Source organism: Otolemur garnettii, unplaced genomic scaffold (genome assembly GCF_000181295.1).
Source record: "Otolemur garnettii isolate 467f Iridium unplaced genomic scaffold, OtoGar3 scaffold00165, whole genome shotgun sequence".
Taxonomy (NCBI): domain Eukaryota; kingdom Metazoa; phylum Chordata; class Mammalia; order Primates; family Galagidae; genus Otolemur; species Otolemur garnettii.
In genome coordinates, this window is record NW_003852560.1 from 3,529,002 (window position 1) to 3,552,659 (window position 23,658).

Consider the following 23,658-nt stretch of genomic DNA (forward strand, 5'->3'; position numbering starts at 1 on the left):
AAAAAAAAAAAAAAGAAAGAAAATGAGGTCTATTTAACACTTGCAAAGTCCATTTCTGTATCATTTTGTGGTTTACTCTCTGCCAAGCACATTATGCAACATGACCAGATTCTTTATAAGGGACTTTCTCACAGAAAGTACAGGGAGTCCCCGCATTACAAACAAGGCAGATTCCATAGGTTTGTTCTCAGGTATGAATCTGTATGGAAGTTGGAACAGGCACATTTACCTATTATCTGTAATAAGTTTCATTTGTAAGTGCGAGTTGTGGGTAAGTTGGATAATCTTAACTCAGGGACTGCCTGTATGACAAGGCAAGATTTTGTGCACAGCCAAATCTGCTAATAGTTTAAGGAATTAAATAGGAAATCTCGTGTCTTCTACTACACATTTTAACAAAAATGCTACGTGTAAAATGCAAAAAGATTTGGAGAGAATGCAATGCACAGAATAATAAAAAATTAGAAAAATGCATATGTATATTCTTACTATTACAATTAGCTTAGGTCTAGGAATAAGTAGATTGAAGATGTGTTCCAAAGGGAGTAATGTGAAGAATAACTGGAGAAGGGAATATGCCTTAACATATTATTTGCCATAACAATGAAAAATGGAAATTGAAATAAATGATGGTGTCGACGACCACACCTCTCTCTGCTCCTTTAACAGAGTCACACACAGTTTGCCCTGGCACAGACGTCTGAAAAAGGAACCAGCAGCAGCAGGGACTGTACACACTGCTGTTCTGTGGGCTCTGTCCCTGGAACCCACTTTCTCCCCAGCATTCTGTTCACAAGACCCTCTCCCCTAGGGAAAGAATGGCATCACCCAAGTGGAAGAAGAGGCCCGGAAGATTCTCATCTCTCCCCACACACAAAGGATGGACTAGGTAGCTCATTCAGAAATTTGAACAAAGCTTGAGTAATACCTGAATCCATTTCTACCTTTCAAATTTGTGCTGCTGCTCTCCCGTGATGGTAAAAAAAAAAAAAAAAACAATCAAAACCAAAAACATCTTCTTGTTCCTTCCTCCAAACAGCTGCCCAGGTTCCCCCTTTCCTCCTCTTCCATGACAAAAAGAAGACTCAATCTGGGAGTTGCTTTTCCTACCAGATCCATTCAAATATGTGGATCTTATGAGAACTTCAACGACTTACCACTGCTTCCTTTTTTTTTCCTTGGGTCGAATTTCATGAATTCAGGCTAATTTGGCTACTTGTTAGAGTGGATCAGGAATCGTATTTTTAAAAATTATGGTTGTATGAGTTACACCATGATGATGTATCAGAAATGAGTTTGTATGGTTGGCTCAAAAGGTGATTAAGAAGAAAGTAACAGAACCGTAGAGAAAGAGTCAGGTGGAAAGAAAGGGCAGATGCTGATAAGGACAAAGGTCGGCTAGAAAATCTAGAATTTGGGATAGAGGAGGTCAGAGACAAGAAAATCCTAGAGCTTGGATTTTTACAAGCTTTATTCTGATGCTGTACCAGGAACTAAGTTTAAAGTCTAAGTAAAAACAGAAGAATAATGGATACAGAATAATGGGCCCAGAGGAAAGGTGTGGAAAGACAGGATTTAGAGTTAAAAACAAAAAGAGCCTTGAGCGTGAAAAAGAAAATAAAAGGATAACCACCAGAAGAACATGCTGCTTTCAAAAGGGAACGGACCCTGCTTCCTTATACCATATTAGGGTATACCATATCAGGGGCTGGAAGATGATCTGACCTGAGGGTGAGTAATTGACAAATTGAATTTCAGCCCCCCAGGCCCAGGGGCTCACGCTAGTAATCCTAGCACTCTGGGAGGTGGCGGCAGAAGGATCCCTTGAGCTCAGGAGTTTAAGACCAGCCTGAACAAGAGTGAGACCCCCATCTCTACTAAAATAGAAAAATAAGATGGGTGGCTGTAGCAAGTGCCTGTAGTCCCAGTTACTTGTGAGGGTGAAGCAGGAAGATCACTTGGGCCCAGGAATTTGAGGTTGCTGTGAGCAAGGCTGATGCCAGGGCACACTAGGCTGAACAACAGAATGAGATTTTGTCTCAAGGAAAAAACACTTAAATTTTAATTCAACATTGGATACTTTTTCTTCTATTCTTGAGATATTTTGCTAAGAAGAATAATATGTTCCAGTTCCAAGTATCCAATGTAGTCAGTCTTAACTATGAAACCAATTTATAGCTTTCTTATGAAAGCTATAACCAAATTTTACCCCAAGAAGAAGGGGAAAGGGAGAGGGAGGGGAGGGGGAGAAAGGGGGGAGGAAGGGAAGGAGGGAGGCTGGGCGTAATTGGTGGGACCACACCTATGGTGCATCTTACAAGGGTACATGTGAAATTTGTTAGGTATAGAATATAAATGTCTTAACACGATAACTAAGAAAATGCCGTGAAGGCTATGTTAACCAGTTTGATGAAAAAATTTCAAATTGTATATAAAACCAACACATTGTACCCCATGATTGCATTAATGTATACATCTATGATTTAATAAAAAAAAATTTAATTCAAAAATACTGAGGAAGATCATGAAATAACAGGGGTGACAGGCGCCTGCCTTGATGGTCTGTTCTGAACCAAAAATAAAAAGTAATGAGTTATTTTTGTGTTCAGGTGGCCCTGTGCTAGATGGGGAGAAGGTCTCTAATTGCACTCTGAGAGCAATAAGTATTCTGTCTGCAGTTACTCTAGCATAAATGCACATCCTTACAAAAGCTGAACTAAAGGCTTTTTTACAACGTTTAGAAATTTTGCCAATCCACAGAATTGTGGAGGTTTTCTTTTTAAAAAATGAATTAATATCATAGAAAAGATTTAACTTTATCTTAAAATTTTGATGTCCTTCTGATGTATTTCAAAAGGAAAAAAATCAATGTCAATAAACATAAGAAGAAAAGACTTACAATGTCAGATTTGGGAGGGGGGTTAAGATAAGGTCTCACTATGTTGCCTAGGATGGTCTTTAACTCTTGGGCTTGATCCTCCCACCTCTGCCTCCTAAGTATAAATGGTAAAAGTTTTAGAAGGGGGTCACAGACTTTACCCACTTCCTAAGAACATGGCTGTCCATTGACTGCAGGACTCTATTTAGTGCTAGGCCAGTGGTTCTCAACTTTCCTAATTCCGCTTTAGGAACTTTAATACAGTTCTTGTGGGTCACGACCCACAGGTTGAGAACTGCTGCCCTAGGATAAGGAGGATGTGTTTACAACAGCCCAGTGGTCCAGGCTTCTCCATATCCCAGTGATTTTCAACTATGTGCTAGGATTTACTGGTGTGATGAGAGGATCTTAGACGTGCTGAGAACATTTTTAAAGACCATTAATTAAATTATTTTTTAGATCAGTTCAAAACACAGTATATATGCTCTTTTTTTTTTAATTCCTTCTTTTGGGGTGGACGGTCAACATAATTTAAGCGTGCTATGGGAGTTTAGCTAGAGGTTCAAGTATGCCTTGAGGTCAATGTTGAAAGACACTCTACATCCTGATGCTGTGAACATTAAGAAGAGGAAAACTGGGCTCTTCACAATAGGATTTTGGCACCTACCAAACTCCAGGATGTACTGATGGGCCTCATCCACGTAACGGATGAGTTGTTGGAGGAAACTGTAAGCAAATCGTTTCTCAATAGAAGGTGTGTCCAATTCCAGGTCCTTAAATCCTCTAGAACAAGAAAAATGAAATAGGAAAAGCATTTTATAGGAAGTCTTTTAGAAGGTAAAATTTTATAAGGAAGAAAATATATAAATTTTGAAGTTTATCAAATATTCTTGTGGCTTGAGGGAGAAAATGAGATTTACTTTATAAGGAATACTTTTATCTAACTTGAAACTGGAGTAAAAAGCTGTATGACCATGCAATAACATGTTGTCTTTGCAGAAACAGACTGTGATTTTTCTGCCTAGGGATTTTGCCTAAGTATAGAAGGTGATTTAATATAACCAGCAACAGGAACTCAGGTATGTGGCAAACAGCTAAGCACATTTATGTTTCTAATACCGTGTTTCCCTGAAAATAAGACCTACCCCAAAAATAAGCCCAGCAGGATTTCTATGCATTTGTTAAATATAAGCCTTACCCTGATAATAAGACCTAGTGATGGGCATGGCTATGCAGCATATCTGCATAGCCACGCCCTGCATTTCAGCACAGAGCGGTAAGAAGTCTGGAATATCTTTTATCTGCTACAGCTCTTTTCTCCCAGATGTTCACACTTGCGCAGGTGTGCATGTGGTAACTGCAGTTGCAGGCATCCTACTGCGCACTTGTGAACGGCTGGGGGAAAGGAGTTCACGCATCACTAGCGCCAGCCCCACCAACAAGGTCGGCTCCCCTGTCAGGTTCCAGAAGAAGATGACTTAACTGTATTTGAATAAATGTAGATTGTTGCATTATACTTAATACAAATAAGACATCCCCTGATAATAAGCCCTAGTGTGTCTTCTTGAGAAAAAATAAATATAAGACAATGTCTTGTTTTGGGGGAAACAGTGTCTTATTTTTAGAGAAACACGGTACATGTGCATTTTGAATGCACTAAACTACTGTGTCACTATCTTCATGTTGAGCTTTAAATCTGATGGGGAGATTTAAATATTCAGTCTTATGAGAAGAATGTGCAATTAGGGTCGGCGTACTTTTACCTGGACACAACATAACCATTGATCTGCAAGAACTTGAGGATGTCTTGCGCTTTCTCTCTGTCCTTGGCTTTCTCTTTGGCTGTCAGGGTATCGTAGGGCACCAGCAGGGGATGGTTTCCACCTCCTAGGAGGTCAGGATAAGAACACAGCATGGTAATGTGAATGTAATCTGAGACGAGACACACCACATATGTAAAAGGACCACACTACTAAACTTCACCTACCCTTTAGTAATACACAGCACACATTAAGACTCATTAAGACTTCTCCCTCAGCTGGGCATGCAGCTCATGGCTGTAATCCTAGAACTCTGGGAGGCCAAGGAGGGGAGGATTGCCCAAGATCAGGAATTTGAGACCAGCCTGAGCAAGAGCAAGACCCCATTTCTACTAAAAATGGAACAAACAAACAGTAGCTGGGCATTGTGGCAGGCGCCTGTAGTCCCAGCTACTCAGGAGGCTGAGGCAGGAGAATCGCTTGAGCCCAAGAGTTTGAGGTTGCTGTGAGCTGTGATGCCAGGCACTCTACTGAGGGTGACATAGTGAGATTGTGTCTCAAAAAAAAAGACTCTCCTGTCTCTGGTATCTTTAATGTTACAATTAATTCAGGAAAACTGTTCAAAGAGAGACTGCATATGCCTTCTAAGAGGCAATTAACGCATACACGTGCACACATCTGCAATAACCTTGAAGGGAGAAGCGGCCCCCTTCTCTTCTCAGTTCAAAGGAATTATGAGTCAAAACAGACCCTGAAACATACTTAGCTAGTCAGCTGTTTCAGGCCTGACGCTGCATTTTCTGCTTCACCAAGAGAAGGAAAAAATGTCTTAAAATATAGACTTTTTTAGTACACTTATCATATCTGAGAGTACTTCATAGTCATGTTATACTATACTCAAAACCATGGTGAGAAATGCTAAGTTAAAACTTGATCATCCCAGGCGGCACCTGTGGCTCAAAGGAGTAGGGCGCTGGCCCCATATACCAGAGGTGGTGGGTTCAAACTCAGCCCCAGCCAAAAACGGCAAAAAAAAAACCTTGATCATTCTTGAGTATCTAATACTTCACTGATTAAAGAATTTTAGTGAGTAACTTCTAGCAAGAGTCTAAATTTCTACTATACTTTTCTGGTGAGAAATACCACATGTATTCTATTCTTTAGATTTAAGAATACTAGAAAATATTTAAATTTTGAAAACTGATGAGGAAAAAATTATGAAATCAAAAGTTGTATAAAACTTTTTATAAAGGGGCGGCACCTGTGGCTCAAAGGAGTAGGGTGCTGGCCCCATATGCCGAAGGTGGCAGGTTCAAACCCAGCCGCAGCCAAAAAAATTGTAAAAAAAAAACAGTTTTTATATAAAAAGTTCACGAAAATATTAAAAAAATGCTCCATCCTTTTGGACTGAAAGCTCTGATAGAAAGAATACTTAAGAAAGCAATAGCAAAGTGAATGTCATGGCACGCCCCAAATTTAAAGTTTATAAAACACATACAGTAATACATGTGTGGGATGCTGGATCATCCTGAAAGACAACTGCTTAGGGAATTCCAGGCAGAAAAATACGAGAAAATAAATATGTGGCTTGAATTACGATAATAACACATAACCTATTAAATCAGTTTCCAACGCAGTTTAGCCAAGAGCTACAAAAAGAGTCCTGCATGTTGAATTTTCCCTGCACAATGAAATAAACCCAGTGAAAATGCGAAGGGAAAGTGTCTTGTTTTCCTAGGGCTGGCTCTGACGCGGAGTGCTGGCCCAGGGTCCAGGACTGCCAGGTAGGCCTGCAGTTACCTGCTGACCATTAGGGGACACTACACGATCACAAACATGAAGGGACTGGTCACAGGGCCTTCTGAAAAACATGCTCTCCCAGCTCTTACTATCTTCTCTTCTCTTCAATGGCCCCAAACTTTTCCTGTTTACCTCTACAGATCCCTGTGTCTCTCTCTCTCCTTGTGGTTTACAGGCTTTGTTTGAATGTTATAAAGGATTACTTTATACCAGTGGGTCTCAACCTTCCTAATGCCGCGGCCCTTTAATACAGTTCCTGTGGGTCGTAACCCACAGGTTGAGGAACCACTGCTTGATATACTAAAGTTTGTATGGGCTCATTCTGGTATTTTTCAGATGTAGTGAGTGCGCATTGGATGTTGTAGGTGTGTTGTAAGGTCGTTTTTAATGCCTTTCATTGCAAAATTAAATTCAATTGGCTCTCTGTATATTTGAGAAAAAAAGCTGAACCATGTTAACTAGAAGTCAGCTCCAAACAAAGAGCAAAATAACTCCCCTGCACAGCTTCCCTGGGCAACCAGAGGCCTGGAAAGGGAAGCCCAGGGCAACTCCCCAAGGCAAGAATGGCCTTAAACCCTTGGCTACAGTCCAGTCTCTTGAAACTGAGGCAAGGTAAGGAAAATGACCCCAGCTATTTGATTTTTTTTCTGGTCTACTGGCATAAATGGAAGGGTTCAAAGTCATTCTGGGTTTCTCTAAGACTTTGCCTAGTTGTCGGTGGTTCTAATGCAAAACCTTTAGAGTGTTTCTCAACCCTGAGTTTAATTATTGTTACCTTGCTAACATTTGGGGGAAGAAAAGGAGGTCAGAAAACCTAGCATTTAAGACCTGCTCATGATAGAAAGCCTATTTTTCTTTGTTACTGGGAATTTAGAAGAAGCTTGTAAAATTATAAAGGGTTAAATGTGCAAATGCTGCACAGCCGTGTTCTCCAGGACAAGGCTCATCCCCACTTTGATTGTTACTCTGGGGCAGGCGCAGAAAAGGGCAGAGCTTGCATCAGGTGGGACCAGGCTCCCTGATACCTGATTTCTCAGGCTGTACTGCCACCAAGTAATAAGCATAGAAGAGCCAGTGGGTACAAGCGCTACACTGGTAATTGTGGCTAATTCCAGACAAGCACATGGGCTGCGGAGGCCACCCTCCTCAGGGATTCTTCCCCAGGCATTAGAAAGAAGCTTCCTTTTGTTTGGCCAGAAGGCTCCTTGGGTTGGTCAGAGGATGCTTTGACAACCAGGGTGGGATTGATTAAAGTGCTGGACGTTTGTTCTTTCCCACAGATGGGTAATGTTCTCTTGCCAAGAGAACTGTCACCAGGTGGGACCAGGCTCCCAGATACCTGATTTTTCAGCCTGTGCTGCCGGAATACCCCGCTGGGTTATGTTGGGACATGTTTGAATCCTATATTCTGAAAATACAATGCATGGTTTTCTTCTGCACCCAGAACTGGCATCAGTATCAACTCTCCAATGGTGAACAATGGCCACCAGAGGGTAATCTAAATTATAATACCATTTTTCAATTAGATATTTTTTATAAACAAGAAGGCAAGTGGCCTGACGTGCCATATGTGCAAGCTTTCTTTTTCCTCAGGGACAACTCCCAACTGTGTAAAGCCTATCAGATAGATTCAGCTCTCCTGGCTGTAGTAACTTCCCCCAAATGGTCAGGGATTCCCAAGAGATAGGCTGTCACCACCTAGTTCAAAACCCCCATCTATTTCTTCCAAACCTTCCTCCATGTCTTTAGAAAACCCCAAGAAAGAGTTTATTCCCAGAGTTTCTTCTGTTCCCATTGGGACCCCCAGAAAACAACTATATCCTTCTTTATGTCCCTTGGTTGAGACTGTGGGTGGTGAGGGGGAAGTGTGTGAGTATTCATTCCGTTTTCTCTAACGGCAGATTTAAAACAAATTAAGGTTGATTTAGGAAAATTTTCTGATGATCCTGGTAGGTATACAGATGTTTTGCAAGGGTTAGGATAAAGCTTTGACCTCTCTTGGAGAGATGTAATGCTACTGCTAGATGAAACTTTAACTTTTAATGAGAAACATGAAGTCTTGGATGAAGCTTGTGGTTCATGTCCAATACTGATGGCAATATGTCCCCTGAGGAAAGGGACAGATACCCCACAGGATGACAGGCAGTTCCCTTTGAGGATCCTGAATGGGACCTTGAGAAACAAGGTGACTGGTGGCGTAAACATTTTCTAACATGTATCCTGGAAGGTTTGTGTCAATTCAAGAAAAAGTTTATTAACTGTTCTAAGTTATTTACTATTTACCAGGAGCAAAATGAGAGTCCCTTAGCCTTTCTTCAGCAGCTTAGGGAGGTGATGAGAAAACACACTCAGTTAACACCTGACTCCTTAGAGGGCCAAATTATTTTCAAAGATAAATTTATCACTCAGTCACCCCAGATATTCAAAGAAAACTCTAGAAACTGACTCCAGGCTCAGATCATAACCTGGAGAATCTTATTTTTTTGGCCAGGCCAGGGCTGGGTCTGAACCTGCCACCTCCAGCATATGGGGCTGGCACCCTACTCCTTTGAGCCACAGGTGCCACCCTGGAGAATCTTCTTAAAATGGCCACTGTGGTCTTTTATAATTGAGATCAGAAGGAAGAGGAGAAAAAAAGAGAGAAGGGATAGAAAAAAAATAACAACTCTAGGAATGGCATTCCAACAAACAGGCACCATTCAGGGGCAGAGGGAAGCCAGAGGAACTAAGAACAAGTGCTTCCAATGTGGGCAGGCTGGCCACTTCAGGAAAAACGGCCCTCAGTAGCACCACCATCTGGGCAAGGCACTGGGCCCCTATCCGGAGCACAAGGGTGACTACTGGAGGATAGCCTGTTCTCAGAGGACAGTGTCTCCTGGGACAGTCATTCCATCAGCGCCCAAACTGGACTGAGGGTGCCCGGGGCAGATTCTCAGGGTTCCAGCTTATGTTATCACCCCTCAAGAGCCCCAGGTCTGCCTCATAGTGGAGGGCCAGGAGACAGAATTTCTTCTGGACACTGGAGCAACCTTTTCTGTACTCTTCTCTAACCCTGGTCTTTCATCTCCCAAATCTGTAACTATACAGGGGGTATCTGAAAAGCCAGTTGCCATTTTTTTTCTCTCAACCTTTAAGCTCCAATTGGGGTGACTGGCTGTTCTCTCACACCTTCCTAATCATGCCTGAAAAGTCCTGCCCTGCTTTGGGGGAGGGACATATTAACTAAAGTGGGAACAACCATTTATAGGCATATGGGACAGGAACCTATACTCTGCCTTTCCTTATTAGAGACAGAAATCAACCCAGAATTATGGGCTACTGAGGGACAGGAGGGAAGAGCAAGATATGCTCAACCAGTCCAAATTCAGTTAAAAAATCCCATCATGTATCCCAGTCAAAAACAATATCCTCTAAAAGCAAATGTTAAGAAGGGACATTAATATCCATAATACAGAATCTAAAACAGCAGAAAATGTTATACCTTGCAATAGTCCATGTAGCACTTCTATTCTAAGAGTACCAAAGCCAAACAGAACTTGGAGACTAGTACAAGACCTCCGCAAATAAATGAAGCAGTCATTCCTCTCCATCCTATAGTTCCCAATCCGTATACTTTATTGTCTCATGTCCCTGAAAAGGCTGCCTGTTTCACAGTCCTAGACTAAAAAGATGCCTTTTTCTGTAATCCTCTTCATGAGAATTCCCAATATCTTTTTGCTTTTGAAAACACTTCTGACTCTAACATTCAGCTCACATGGACTGTGTTACCCCAGGGATTTAGGGACAGCCCTCACTTGTTCGGACAAGCATTAGGCCAAGACTTGTTTCTCATATCCTACAGCCACTCTTACTCAGTAAGTAAATGACATTCTTTTGGGAGCACCAGATGCAGAGGAATGCCACAAAGCTACCCAAGTTCTACTAAACTTTCTAGCTGATTGTGGGTACAAAGTTTCTAAGGCTAAAGCCCAATTGTGTGTGCCTGAAGTTCACCATTTGGGTCTCCAATTTCCCCAGAGAAAGAGAGCCTTGGGCAAAGAAACCCACCACCTCTGGTATATGGGGCCGGCACCCATCTCCTTGAGCCACAGGTGCCACCATGGAGTCTGCAAAGTTGAATGGGCTGGCCTTCAAAGCATCAGTTACACAGGGAATATCTAAGCCCTGGGCATAAAATATCATCTACACTGTTCTTGGAGGCCCCAATCCTCTGGGAAGGCAGAAAAAAAATGAATGATAAAATCAAAGGACAGTTATAAAACCTAACTGAAGAGACTCACCTCCCTTGAACTAAATTACTTCAGATTTTTCTCTTTAGAATAAGAAATGTACCTCAGAAACTCGGTTGTAGCCCATTTGAATTATTATATGGAAGAGGCTTTTTAACTAACTTTTTATTATTAGATCAAGAAACTATAGAATTAGTAAAACATATCACTTCTTTAGCTAAATTTCAACAAATCCTTAAAAACCTCCCAACTACATTTTCACATTCAACACTAAAAGAGTTTTTCTCTCCTGGAGAATTAGTTATGATTGAAATTCTTCCCTCCAATTCACCTTCCCTAACCCCAACTTGGGAAGGTCCCTTTTCTCTCATTTGTTCTTCTTCTACAAGTGTTAAAGTTATGAGAATAGATTCCTGGATACATCATTCACAAGAAAATTCTAGAACCCACTACCTCCGACAGAAGCGGGCCATGAAGGGCATGAACCACATCTCACCTACACTTGTGAGCCTAAAGAAAATTTAAAGTATTGTTTAGAAACCAGCGAGGAAAGTGTTAATGTAATTTTCTCTTGAAATCACTGACTTTGTTATTTCCAACTTGACTCCAATAGTGTTGTAATTAACCCTGTCCCCTCATTGTTCCACCCTTACCTTTTAACATGCTAACCAGATTTGTGTCTTGCAGAGACAATGTCATCAGGCCACAAATGGTAAAGATAATTCCAGCCCAAGTCCTGATTGTATTACGGACCCCTGGATCACTTTCCCTCCAGAGAAACCCTAACTGTCCCCTTCTATCATCCCCCAGTCCAGCAGGAAGCAGTTTGATTGAGTTGTCATCCTTTTCCCCTAACAGCAATTAGAGTTTCTACTCAGAGAGGGAGGATTGATACAGATTCTCCCATTCGAAGCTGGACAGGGGACCCCAGTTTTCCTAGGGTTGGGCAAGTTCATGACGGGAACACCTTGACCTTTTGCCCTGAACTGGAGGGACTGCATTCACTCCTTTGTCAATAACATTCATTAACGTTGAAAACGTGTTTCTATTTGCCAAGTCCTGGCCAAATGTAATTCTCAAGACCGAATACCCCTAGATAAAGAGCCCATGTAGAGACTTCCTACTTAGTGTATTCTTTCCCCCCTGGCAGAAGCTCTGGTGCCTTTTACTTCTTCTGCACTCCTTTCTATCTTCTAATAAAAATCCTGTCTTGCTACTGATCTGTGGTCTGTGGGTTCATTCCTCAAATCCCCAAGACCAAAGACCTACGGAAGAGCAAAATTCTGGTATCACTGGTACCATCCTACCATATCAAGCTTTCCCTCTCACCACAAAATATGCCATCTTTCAAAAATCTATTCCCTCTATTTTTAATCTATTCTAAGAAATACAAATAGAAGTTTCCTTGGTGTCAAGAACCATACAATGAGGATTACAAAAGAAGTAAAAACTGAAAAAAAAAAAATGATTTCCATTGCGGGAAGAAACCCATATAGGAGGAAGTCATTAAAGAGAAAGTGTGTGCACACCCATTATGTAGTTCAAGCAACACGGGTGTAGACTAATGACAAATGCATGACAATGAAAGAGAGCATCAGTAGGATACAGGAAATGAAAAAAAAAATCTGTGCAAATAAAAAAAGACTTGAGAAATGATGAAAAGAATAGTAGATCATTTTTAGTACTTGAAACAGAAGGAGAGAAGAGCATGTGTGAGATGGCAATATTCCTGGACTAGACAAAAGAGCCTGAGATGGGAAATAAAAAGGAGTGAGACAAGAGGTACTTAAGTTAGGAATGAGAGTCAGGAAGGGAGGTCTAGTAATTAACAGGGCATCTGATAATGGGATGATAGATATAAGAGGTCGGACAGTTAAGTTCGCAAATGTGTCCCAGAGAAAGGGCTACACACTCTCACTGTTGAATATCACTACGGTCACCTGTGAGGGACTCCCTCTGGGAAGTCGTGCACAGATGCACACCCACTCCACCCTTCAGAGCAATTTTGTTACTCTTCTTCTGGAATGGCCATCAGAGCTGCTGTTGTTACCTGTCTGACAATTAAGTTCAAGAATTCATCCTAGAAAAAGTGCTCTGAAGGGTGGACTAGGCGCTGGAGTCCATGCACAGCTTCCCAAGGGGAGAACTGTAAAGGTGACCCTAGTGATAGTTAGCAGCAAGGTATGCAGCGATTTTTCTAGGATCTGCTTGTGAACTAGAAAACTAGGTCATCTGTTTGTGACCTTATAGACACCTACGTGCTAAAATGGGCAAACGAGAGCCATCAAAATTCTGAGACGGAAGAAAATAGACACTAGCAGGCCAGAAATTACAGAATTTCCACCTTGAATATGTTACACACACATTTGATGAACCACTCTAATAAAATAAAGGTATAAAGACCTTTTGTGCTTAAAAGACTAAATATTCCGTCCATATACTCATGTAGCTGAACTCTGCGTATTTTTTAACAAAGGCTTTTAAACGATATTACCTTTAGACTCCAACTCCATTTTCTTTTTCTTTGCCCATATGTTATGGTAATTTTCAGCCATCATTTCTGCCATAGCCTTAAATGAACAAAATATTTGGGAGCTATCACGTCAATAAATAATAAAAAAGGACAGCGTTGCTTTCAAATATACAACATCAGAACATGCTTTAAATGAATAAATCATAGAGCATTGGTGCTAAGATACACTTAAAAGATAATCAAACATAGCTTTTTTATTTGGAATCTGAATTCCAAAGATTGTAATAATGTGCAAAATTATACAGTAATTAACTAGCTGAGGTGATTCTACAGGAATGGCCATTATTAATTTATAATGCTTAATAATATGTTTTATTATTTCAACAATGGAACTTCAAGATAGCTACGGACTTTAACAAAAAGCAAATGTATTTGTTTACAAGTTCTTGTTTTAATTTCCAAAGCTTTAAAAGATGACCTGAACCTTATGAAACCTATGATTGCAAAGAACAGTCAAAAACTTGGCTTCTGGATCAATCTCTTTCCAAACCAGCTGACAGACCTCAGATTAGCTTTGTTAATCTCTCTGTGGCCTTCTGGATTTTGATAAGTTTACCCCTAAGAGTCTTTTCACTTCTGATTTTCCAGTTTTCTATGTCATTTTAATACATTCGTAAAGGAACAACAATAAAGGGCAACCGTGTATTTACATCTTTAGTTACTAACAATGTCAATATCATTGTTTGAATACCACATTGACCTGTCAACTTCTGTTTCAAATCAACAAATTTTTCTCCCTAGGGAAAGTACAAAGCAACACATTTTATTTCATTCAAATTTGTCATTTCAAATTAGGTTCCTCAGTGACAAAGGAGAATGGAGCAAGCAGAATGCCATTACTTTCCCGGAATAAACAACTTGAAAATTAAGGTGATCCTGTCAAATCTTTGCTTATTCTCTTCCCACACACCACTGTATTATGTCAGGATTTTAATGGATATCATATTTAAGAAAAAATAAATTAGATGAAAGAAATACCCTAGAAAAAGTTTTATCAACTTTGATAGTACCAAAAAGTTAGGGTACACAATCTATAATCGCTATGGAACCATCATATGATAACCACTTTCAAACAATTCATACTGAAAAATACATACAGAAAAGTGTCACAGTGTGCATTTAAAACTGACATTTGGAGGATATTTTTAAAAGTACTAGTACTTACATGCAGGTCTCTGGATAAGGTGACATTGCTCATGTCAATGGCCCGGGGGCTGTAACCATGGGCAGCATCTACAGAAACCTAGATCAAAATAGAGTCTTGTTAAAAACCCTGTGGAGAGAGATTTAAATGATGATTTTGTTAGTCTTTTCTCTGACTCCAGTAGGTCTGGACTTTCATTAAGCAAATAATAGAACTGGTTTATCTGGCTCTGCTAAAAACATTCCTTCCAGGTTATAGAAGATCTCAGCAGATTACCCTCTGACCTTCTACAAGGCCTCTAGCAGATGACCTGTGGATCTCAGGCACACCCACCACCTGCTGAGATGCCCTTATACTTAACCTTGAATTGCTTAGAAAGAGGTCCCTACCAGTAAGAGTAGCCCACATAACAAAATCTCAAAACTACAGATGTTGGTGTGGATGTGGAAAAAAGGGAACACTTCTGCACTGTGGTGGGAAGGCAAGCTAATATGGTCCTTTTGGAACAAGTTTGCAGAACACTCAGGGATCTAAAAGCAGACCTGTTGTTTGATCCTACAATTCCTCTAATTGGTGTATATCCAAAAGACCAAAAGTCACTTTACAACAAAGATATTTGCACTAGATGGTTCACTGCAGCTCAATTCAAAATCACCCAGTCATGGAAGAAGCCCAAGTGCCCATGGACCCATGAATGCATTAATAAATTGTGATGTATGCATACCATGAAATACTATGCAGCCTTAAAAAGATGGAGCCTTTACCTCTTTTATGTTTACATGGATGGAGGTAGAACAGTCTTCTTAGTAAAGTATCCCAAGAATGGAAGAAAAAGTATCCAATGTTCTCAGTACTATTATGAAACCAATTTAAAATTACTCACACTTTCATATGAAAGATAAATCAGAGCCATAGCCAAGGATGAAGGAGGGAACAGGCGGGGAGGGTGGCAAAGGAGAGAGTTTTGATGGAGGGAGGGTAAATGGTGAGACCGCACCTATGGTGCATATTGTAAGGGTACATGTCAAATCTATTAAGTATAGAACATAAATGTCTTAACACAATAATTAAATGAGGTAAAATAGATTAACTAGTTTGATAGAAGCATTCCAAATTGTACATAAAATCAGCACAGTGTACCCCATAAATGTATTTTTTATACATGATCTATGTGTATATGACTTAATAAAAATACAAAAAAAAGAGGCCCCTTCCCCTAACTAGGGGCTGTTCATCTGCTTGCAGATGTTTTCATAAATCTCTGCTATTAACTCTACTCAGCCTAGTTCTTTGAAGTACCTTCAGCTCTAACAACTTTAGAAATACAAGGCAAATACAATATTTTCTCAGCTTAAACTGGCACTTACTTACACAAAATAACTTTGCAAACACAACTAGCAAATTAAATTACATTTGGGTGTCTAACAATCATTTCTGTTTGAGAAATAAATCCAAATATCATAGGAATTACTAACAGTCCCAAGAGTTCATGGTAAGAACTCAACAAATTATGCAATGAATCAAAATCCAAAATCCCAAAATGTTACCTTACTGCAAAGAAGCATATCACCATCATGTCTTACAAATTCTGTAATTTCATTAGCTACAAATCTCATTGGCTACAATGAGATTTACTCTTTTTCATACAAGTAGTAGTTAATCAGATAGGTCAATATTCACAAATGTCTTTGTGGGTCAAACGTTAGGATAAAATATAGCCAACTTTTTAATCATAAAAGTGTATCATATGCTATTTAATGGTTTACAAAGAAATCCCTGATGATTAGTGACGTCTTACTTAATTTATTAATTCAGACTTTTAAAAAAGAAATGATATCTTCTCATCAATTTCAAGAAAGTTCTTCATTACCATCCTGGGCATTATCTTGTTCTACCCTGATTAGGGAAATAAGGACGGTAAAGTGGCAATAGGGAGGTGGGAGAGAATTATGGCCTTCTGGAGAAGAAAGCTGGAAAGGGCCTTGAAGCAAAATGAGGAATTTGGGGTGGGTGTGATCTAGTTAACCAAGTTTGTGCTACTCCTGTGAAATATAACTGTGAACTCATGACCTCTAGCCCATGAATGAGCTCCCTATGAAACAAAAATAAGGATCCCTGTCACAGAACAATGCACGCCATACTGCCACAAGCATCATTAGACTACCAGAAGCCATATTATCACTACTAAAATAACAGTCAATAATTATAGATACAGAGCAAAGGAAATTGGATTTATGTGACAACTGAGGTTACCCACAATTAATGAAACCAAGTCAGCCTGTCTGAAGGCCTAAGGGAACCATGCGAATCCTTATAGATGAATGTGGGAGGAGTTAGGATGAAAGTGCTTACATTGGTGCAAGGCCTTGGTGTGGGGTTCCTCTCTCTTGCAAGGGAGGGACCTTTTTCCACTCTCTGGAGAAGTCTATGATGATCTCTGCTTTACTTTAAATAAAATAAACTCTTTTTTTTTTTCCATTTTAAATAAACTCTGCTTCTATTCTGCTATAGGAGTCCCCGCTGCCTCATTTCCACTCCCCCAATCTTGCTCTTTGACTCAGCCAAACTTGCTAGTTCTGGTAGGCAAATGGAACCAGGTGCACTGGACATCTCAGAGGTGAACTCTCACCTCTAACATACCCAGTGGCATATTACACGAAAGTCGACTATAGAAAAGAGCTCTGCTTCCTGCTGCTAAAGCTAAAATTATATCTTGACATTTGAATACTTGTCAGTATTTCATAATAGTGTATATTCTTTTTAGAAATGAGTAAACACAGAACTAATAGCAAAATAAAAAACAGATCCTTTGTGCTTTTAAATAAAATAGAGACTGAAATACCCTATAATTAATAATGTCCTCACGAGCAATACTCAACTTACTGGCCAGTTCTGACTCACCCTGGCTTCCATGTCTTCACCCTCTAATAATGACATGCGTCATACACTTACTAGATTAAAATCATGCTTGGGTTTCCATGACCCAAGCGAGCATGTGCTCCAATGTAGAAGTGTATTCCTACATTGGCTAAGTTTATTATAGGGGCTTACACGATTAAAATGTAAATTTAGATTGAAAACACTAAATGTGAATTTAAAAGGATATCCTACATTTTAAAGAGCCTGCAGTGTTTTTTATTATCCAGTTGAGATGGTTAATGCTGCTTCTGGACTATATTATATTTCCAGAGGCATAAAAATTACAAATTCCATTCCAATTGGATCCTCATTGCAACAGTATTTTTGGTTCACCCTTATTGGTTTATATCTTATTAGTGATGAATATTATCTGCTACATTTTTTTTTAGCTCTCAAACCCTCTCCTTTTCATGGTATTTAGCTGATAACTATACTTCCTATTTCAGTGAATACAGAAAAGGGAAAAGATCACATAGGTATTAATTGCCTACAATCTATTACTTTTCACTTTTAAAATTACCCATTGAATCACAGCTGTCAATCCTTTCCTCTGTCCCATTCCACGAGCAGCTATGTCCAGCTAGAGCCCAATTCTGTATTTCATAATAGTGTATATTCTTTTAAGAAATGAGTAAACACAGAACTAATAGCAAAATAAAAATATATCCTTTGTGCTTGTAAAATAAAACAGAGACTGAAATACACTATAGTTAATGTCCTCATGAGCAATACTGAAATACTTGAAAACTATTAGTTCTAACTAGTTTTAACTAATTTTTAACTAGTTTTCAATACTGAAATACTTGAAAACTAATAATGTCCTCACGAGCAATACTGAATACTTGAAAACCTGTACCCAACCAAGTGCAATGAGGGCAGCCTTAGACAACATCTTCCCTGTTTTAAGATTCTGTTCACCATCTGAGGTAAATGAGGATAAGGCTTGTTAGGTGAAAGTAAAATTGGCTGGTAGACGCCTCCTCTGTAAGAGTTCTCTAATCATAAACTGCAACCTAACTTGGTACATCAACAAACAGAAAATCTAAGTTAGGAATTTGCCGTTGTAACAAAAGATGAGTCTAAGTAAACACAGCAGTCAAGCTTGACTCAGTCACAGGCAGCCAGCCAACCGTCCAAACCATGCTCAAATAAGGCCAAGGCCAAGATGGAACCCACCACCTGGGTACAGCTTTCTCCGTACCTCACCTGCATTTTCTGTATAACACTTGCCTTCTGTTTATAAACGTTACCCGGCCACATGGCAGTCCTGAGGTCCCACGGAGCCTGTCCAGGTTCTAGGAGCTACCAGTGGTTCTTTACTCAATTAAACTCTGTTAAATTTAATTGGTTTAATCTTTTCCTTTTAACCTAACTAATGCCAGAATCCATGATCTGGATTAATCTCTGATTACTCCTCTTCATCCATTATGACCTATCAGTTAATCACAAAACTCTTTCTACTCTACCTCAAAAATACCACTAGGAGACATCCACTTGCCTCCACTTCCATTGTCTTGGCTTTAATTGAGATTCTTAGCATTTTCTGTTTGTTCTTCTGGGATATTTACAAAATCCTCCCAAGGATTTTGTCTTTCAGCCTTCAACCTCAACTTTCTCTGGTTCATTCTCTACTCTGCTGTCAGAACTGTACCTCCAAAAATACAGTGTACTGAGTCTGTTCTCCTCTGAGTGACAGGCTTTTCTACAGTGCAGCAGAAACCTGTGGGCATGAGCTGAGCCCTGGGCTCTTGGTATTCCCAGAGACAACACATGCCATCTTTGATACCCAAATGATTCCCAATCCTGTCGATAGTGAAATATAGCCAGTGTATGTCTCAAAACTGATGAAAAAGAGTATTCTATATATTCTATCAATTTTGTTGAATAAATGAATAAAACAGAGCTGGTTTCAATAACTTTATGTGTTGCTAAAACAGAATTTCAAATATTTAATTTCCTCTGAGACCATGTTCCTTATATAATGGATATTTACATCCCTTCCACTTTAGATTAAGTTCCTGAGGGCAGTTTGAAGAACGTAATGAAATATTTGTTTATTCAGCGACAGTATTTTTATGTTTTTCATTGCCTGTTTTGCCTCTTTCACACAGACAGAAATCAGAAGACTGGGCAGGTCTTCAGTAATTTCAGGTTACTTGGAATATTCACCATAGTTGACCAAGAAGCTTTAACAACAACACTAATCTTACTAGCAATCACATATTGTTTATTTATTTCATTTAATATTTAGAACAACTCTAAAAAGTAGATGTTGCTTTTTACCATTTTAAAATTAGAAAAAATAGAGGCACAAGAAAAGTTATGAAATAATTTTAAAAGTCATATGGCACGGAGATAGCAGAATCAAATTTATCATATTCTAAGAGTACATAATTAACTTTGTATCTATTTTTACATCCTCTGTTAGAATTAAAACTCCATGAGAACAGTGATTTTTGCCCATTTTGTTCACTAATCTGAAAAACCTTAGAACAGTGGTTCTCAACCTTCCTAATGCTGTGAACCTTTAATATAGTCCAAAGGGGTCACAACCCATAGGTTGAGAACCGCTGCCTTAGAAAAATGCAGAGAACACAAGAGGTGCTAAATAAATACCCATTAAGGGAATGAACGAACCATTCCTCTATCCCTCATTTTAGTTCTAGATGGGTAACATATTCCAAATGTTTCATTCCCATCTCTCTCTCATTCCCAAATTATAAGTCTATTTTTTCATTTGTTTAAATAGTTTGATCCTACATTTGTAGTAGTGAAAAATAAGACAGAAAACAAGGAATTGGAAATTGGGGTTAAGGAGGTAACTGCTGAGAACCTGTGAGATGTGCCTGTGATTGTCAAAAATGCTCTTTGGTGCTGACTTTAGTACATAATCACTACCAAGGAATGCAGCAAAGTCAACCCATTAACCCCTGTAACTTCTAATCCTATCAGCCTTCATACACTCTATGCTACATTCTATCAAGGTGATACTGATTCATGCCATTTGATTTGTCTTACATACGCAAAATACAAAAGTGGTAACTCTCCCGAAATCAACATTCACGTCTTCCCATGGTGCTCATGGTAAACAAAGGACATTTATAATGCTCTTGATTTGCATAAAACAATGAGAAAATTATGGCTAACCTATAATGAGAAAGTTATGGCTACCCTGTATTAGAGCCCTGGAATTTGACCACCCAAGGGACTGTAACACACAGAGGTGGTCAACATAAGGAACTTGGCTCACTGTACTAATACATATGTGTGGTGCACGTCCAGGCTAGGACAATTAGGTCAACTGGAGGAGGTGGTCAGTGTAGGGCAGGGTCATCCATGGAGGTTCTACTGTATGTGCCAGTTATCCTTATAAGTAATTTATAAATATCACAAGCGGAACCCACACAACATTCTTTGAAAGCAAGTACTCTTGGTGGATCTGAAAGTTTAAAAACAAGAATAGGAACATGTAATGGACGGATGGCCTGGAAAAAATGGCAAAAAATTTTCCATCCTTTTAAAACTCTTTTTGGAAACTGAGAATGGCATCCCCTCCCTGGGCTGTGGTTGAGGAAGGGCAAGGGGATATCTTTGTTCTTGGCTTACAGAAAGTGGTGCAGCTGAACTGTCTGGATGGAGCACCCCACTTTCCCAGTAGATGAAGCTCATGGGTTTGTCTTGGGACAGTTAGAATCATTGCCTATAGTTGAACAACAAAAGGCCCCTCTCTTTTAAGAGTTCTATTTCAGCTTATGTACAGGAAATGTTGTATTTTGGGACAAGAGTCTCCCATTTTTCCTCCTTTGCCAGCAATGTAATAAACTTTTCTTTCTTACTCCCCAAACCATGTGCCCTGCTCTTCTGATGGAGCTTGGGGGACAAATGCTGAGCTTTTGGTAAGAAAAGCTATGCTTACTTTTGCCATCTGGAGCACTGAAGCTCTACGGCTAGAGTCTTGCTATGGTGGCTGACTCCCTTGTCATGGGACCCACCAATGGATCCTCTGTGCTCTTTCTTGGCCTGTCTGGTCACAGATCTCTGCTGTGCAGCTAGACGGGTACTTACAGGGTGCATCCCTGCAGGTTTTATATCTGGATCGGCTCTGTCTAAACACGCCATTGTTCCCTAGGAATCAGCCCTCAGATCTGACTGGGAATGACAAGAAAGATCTCCAGACAACCCAACTGTATTGAAACTTTGTTGGTAAAACTTTAAGACCTTACAATTAACTTGGTACTTTATTGTACCCTAGCCAGTAAAAGTAAGGCTTGATATATAAACTCAAGGACTTTAATCCTGATTGAACCTCACTTAAAACTAAAGAAAAGTATGTGTTTTTCTCTCCCTTATAAAATTTTATTAGTCTTCATAATCTTTGCATTATTTGTTTAGAAAAACCTAACATGGACCAAACCCACGGTGCATCTTACAAGGGTACATGTGAAACTTACTAAATGTAGAATATAAATGTTTTAACACAGCAACTAAGAAAATGCCATGAAGGCTATGTTAACCAGTTTGACAAGAATATTTCAAATGTATATAAAACCAGCAAAAAAGAAAAAAAAAAGATAAGCATTTGAGGTGATAGAGACAATAATTTGATTGATTTAATTATTCCACATTGTATTCATAAATCATAGCATCACTTTGTACCCCCTAAACAAATACAGCTATAATTTGAAAATTTATAATTCCAAAAATAAAAATTAAAAAATATGTTCATTATACAAAAAGGACAATAAAGAAAGAAAAACCTAACAATCAGATTAAATTGAAAATTATTGAGTAACTAAATTAAATAACTGGATCATCATGGTGATTCTTACCTGGCTTGTCTGAGAAATCCGGCGAGTCCGGTTATATAGCGCCATGCTGTCTCCTTCCCGCGTTCTTTCAATTCTCCAACCCCAAGCCAGCATAGTTTTCAGAGACTCTTTGATTGGCCAACGATAAATTTCTTTTTCCTAGAGAAACAAAACAAAGAACAGGGATATTAGGAACCTAAATGAAAATTTAAAATATTTAATGCTTTTTTCACTTTAAAAAAAATAATTAGCATAGCTTACTTAAAAATACAAAAAGGAAAGTACAATTCTACAAAGCAGAGTGTAAGTTGAGATCTAGTTTTACTAATGCTACTGAGACAGAGCCTTACTTATGATATAGCATAGAAATCAATTTCCTTTAGCTCCTCAGTTCCTGGATCTTACACAGAAACTTAAAAAGAGAAATGCAATTAGGAAAAAGTGCCAGCGTACATGATACACATGTGATTCGCAATGAAGTAAAATTCTTTTCACTTAATTTGTCGAAATAGACATTTCCCCCCAAAGAAGTAAAATATATAAAAACTTATCAAAATAAGTACTTTTTTGTTTGTTTGGTTGTTTGAGACCCTCTTATTCTGTGGGTAGAGTAGCATGGCATCCTAGCTCACAGCAACCTCATACTCTTGGGCTCAAGTGATCGTCCTGCCTCAGTCTCCCGAGTAGCTGGGACTACAGATGCCTGTCACAATGCCCATCTAGTTTTTATATGTTTAGTAGAGACAGAGTCTCGCTGTTGTTCAGGCTGGTCTCGAACTCCTGAGTTCTGGCTATCCACCTGCCTTGGTCTCCCAGATTGCCAGGATTATAGGCATGAACCACCAAGCCCAGCCTCAAAATAAGTACATTAATAAAGTATTACTTTATCGTTATCCATCAAGAAACTGCTAAGCACCAGGCTCAGTGGCTCATACCTGTAATCCCAGAACTTTGGGAGGCTGAGGTGGGTAGATTGCTTGAGCTCAGAAGTTTGAGACCAGCCTGAGCAAAAGCAAGATCCTGTCTCTACTAAAAATAGAAAAACTGAGGCAAAAGGATCCCTTGAACCCAAGTTGGAGGTGCTATGATGCCCAGGGTGACTTGAGACTCTATCTCAAAAAATAAAATAAAATAAAATAAAATAAAACAAAACAGAAACTGTTAAGCATTATGAGAAATGTTTTCTAAAATCCTTAGAAGTATGACCAAAGTATAAAACCAAAAAAGGAAAGGAAAAATAAAAGGACAAATGAGAACAACTACAGAAATATTGACAGAAAATAAGAATGGAGAGAAAATACAAATTCTAAGAAGATAAATAAAAGGACATTTGAAAAGGTAAAAATAGTAAATTTAAAGGAAAAAAGGCATTTTAATAAAAAAGCATAACCAAGAAAAAAATTTCCAAAAAACTTAAAACCTTATAAACAAAAAGTCCTCACCTTTTCAGATAATAGTTTATATGGCTTCATCAATGGTTGAACCTTGGAGGAGTCTGAATATATTTCTCCATAAATCCATCCATTTGCCAACTAAGAAAACAAACATCAAAGATTGTTTTATATGTGTCAATTTTAGAGAGTGTAA

The 23,658-nt window shown here is 39.1% G+C and overlaps 1 protein-coding gene across 1 annotated transcript in view; it reads right to left on the minus strand.

Annotated features, from left to right (window-relative positions):
• RYR2 (ryanodine receptor 2) overlaps positions 1-23,658 on the minus strand; it is a gene marked incomplete at its 5' end in the record, with an annotated part of 583,561 nt that overhangs the window by 159,648 nt on the left and 400,255 nt on the right. Inside the window, 6 exons of the mRNA XM_023519246.1 lie at positions 3,546-3,661; positions 4,642-4,765; positions 13,162-13,237; positions 14,366-14,443; positions 22,093-22,230; positions 23,514-23,603. Of these exons, the coding sequence (XP_023375014.1) occupies positions 3,546-3,661; positions 4,642-4,765; positions 13,162-13,237; positions 14,366-14,443; positions 22,093-22,230; positions 23,514-23,603 (622 nt within the window). The remainder of the gene's footprint in view (positions 1-3,545; positions 3,662-4,641; positions 4,766-13,161; positions 13,238-14,365; positions 14,444-22,092; positions 22,231-23,513; positions 23,604-23,658) is intronic.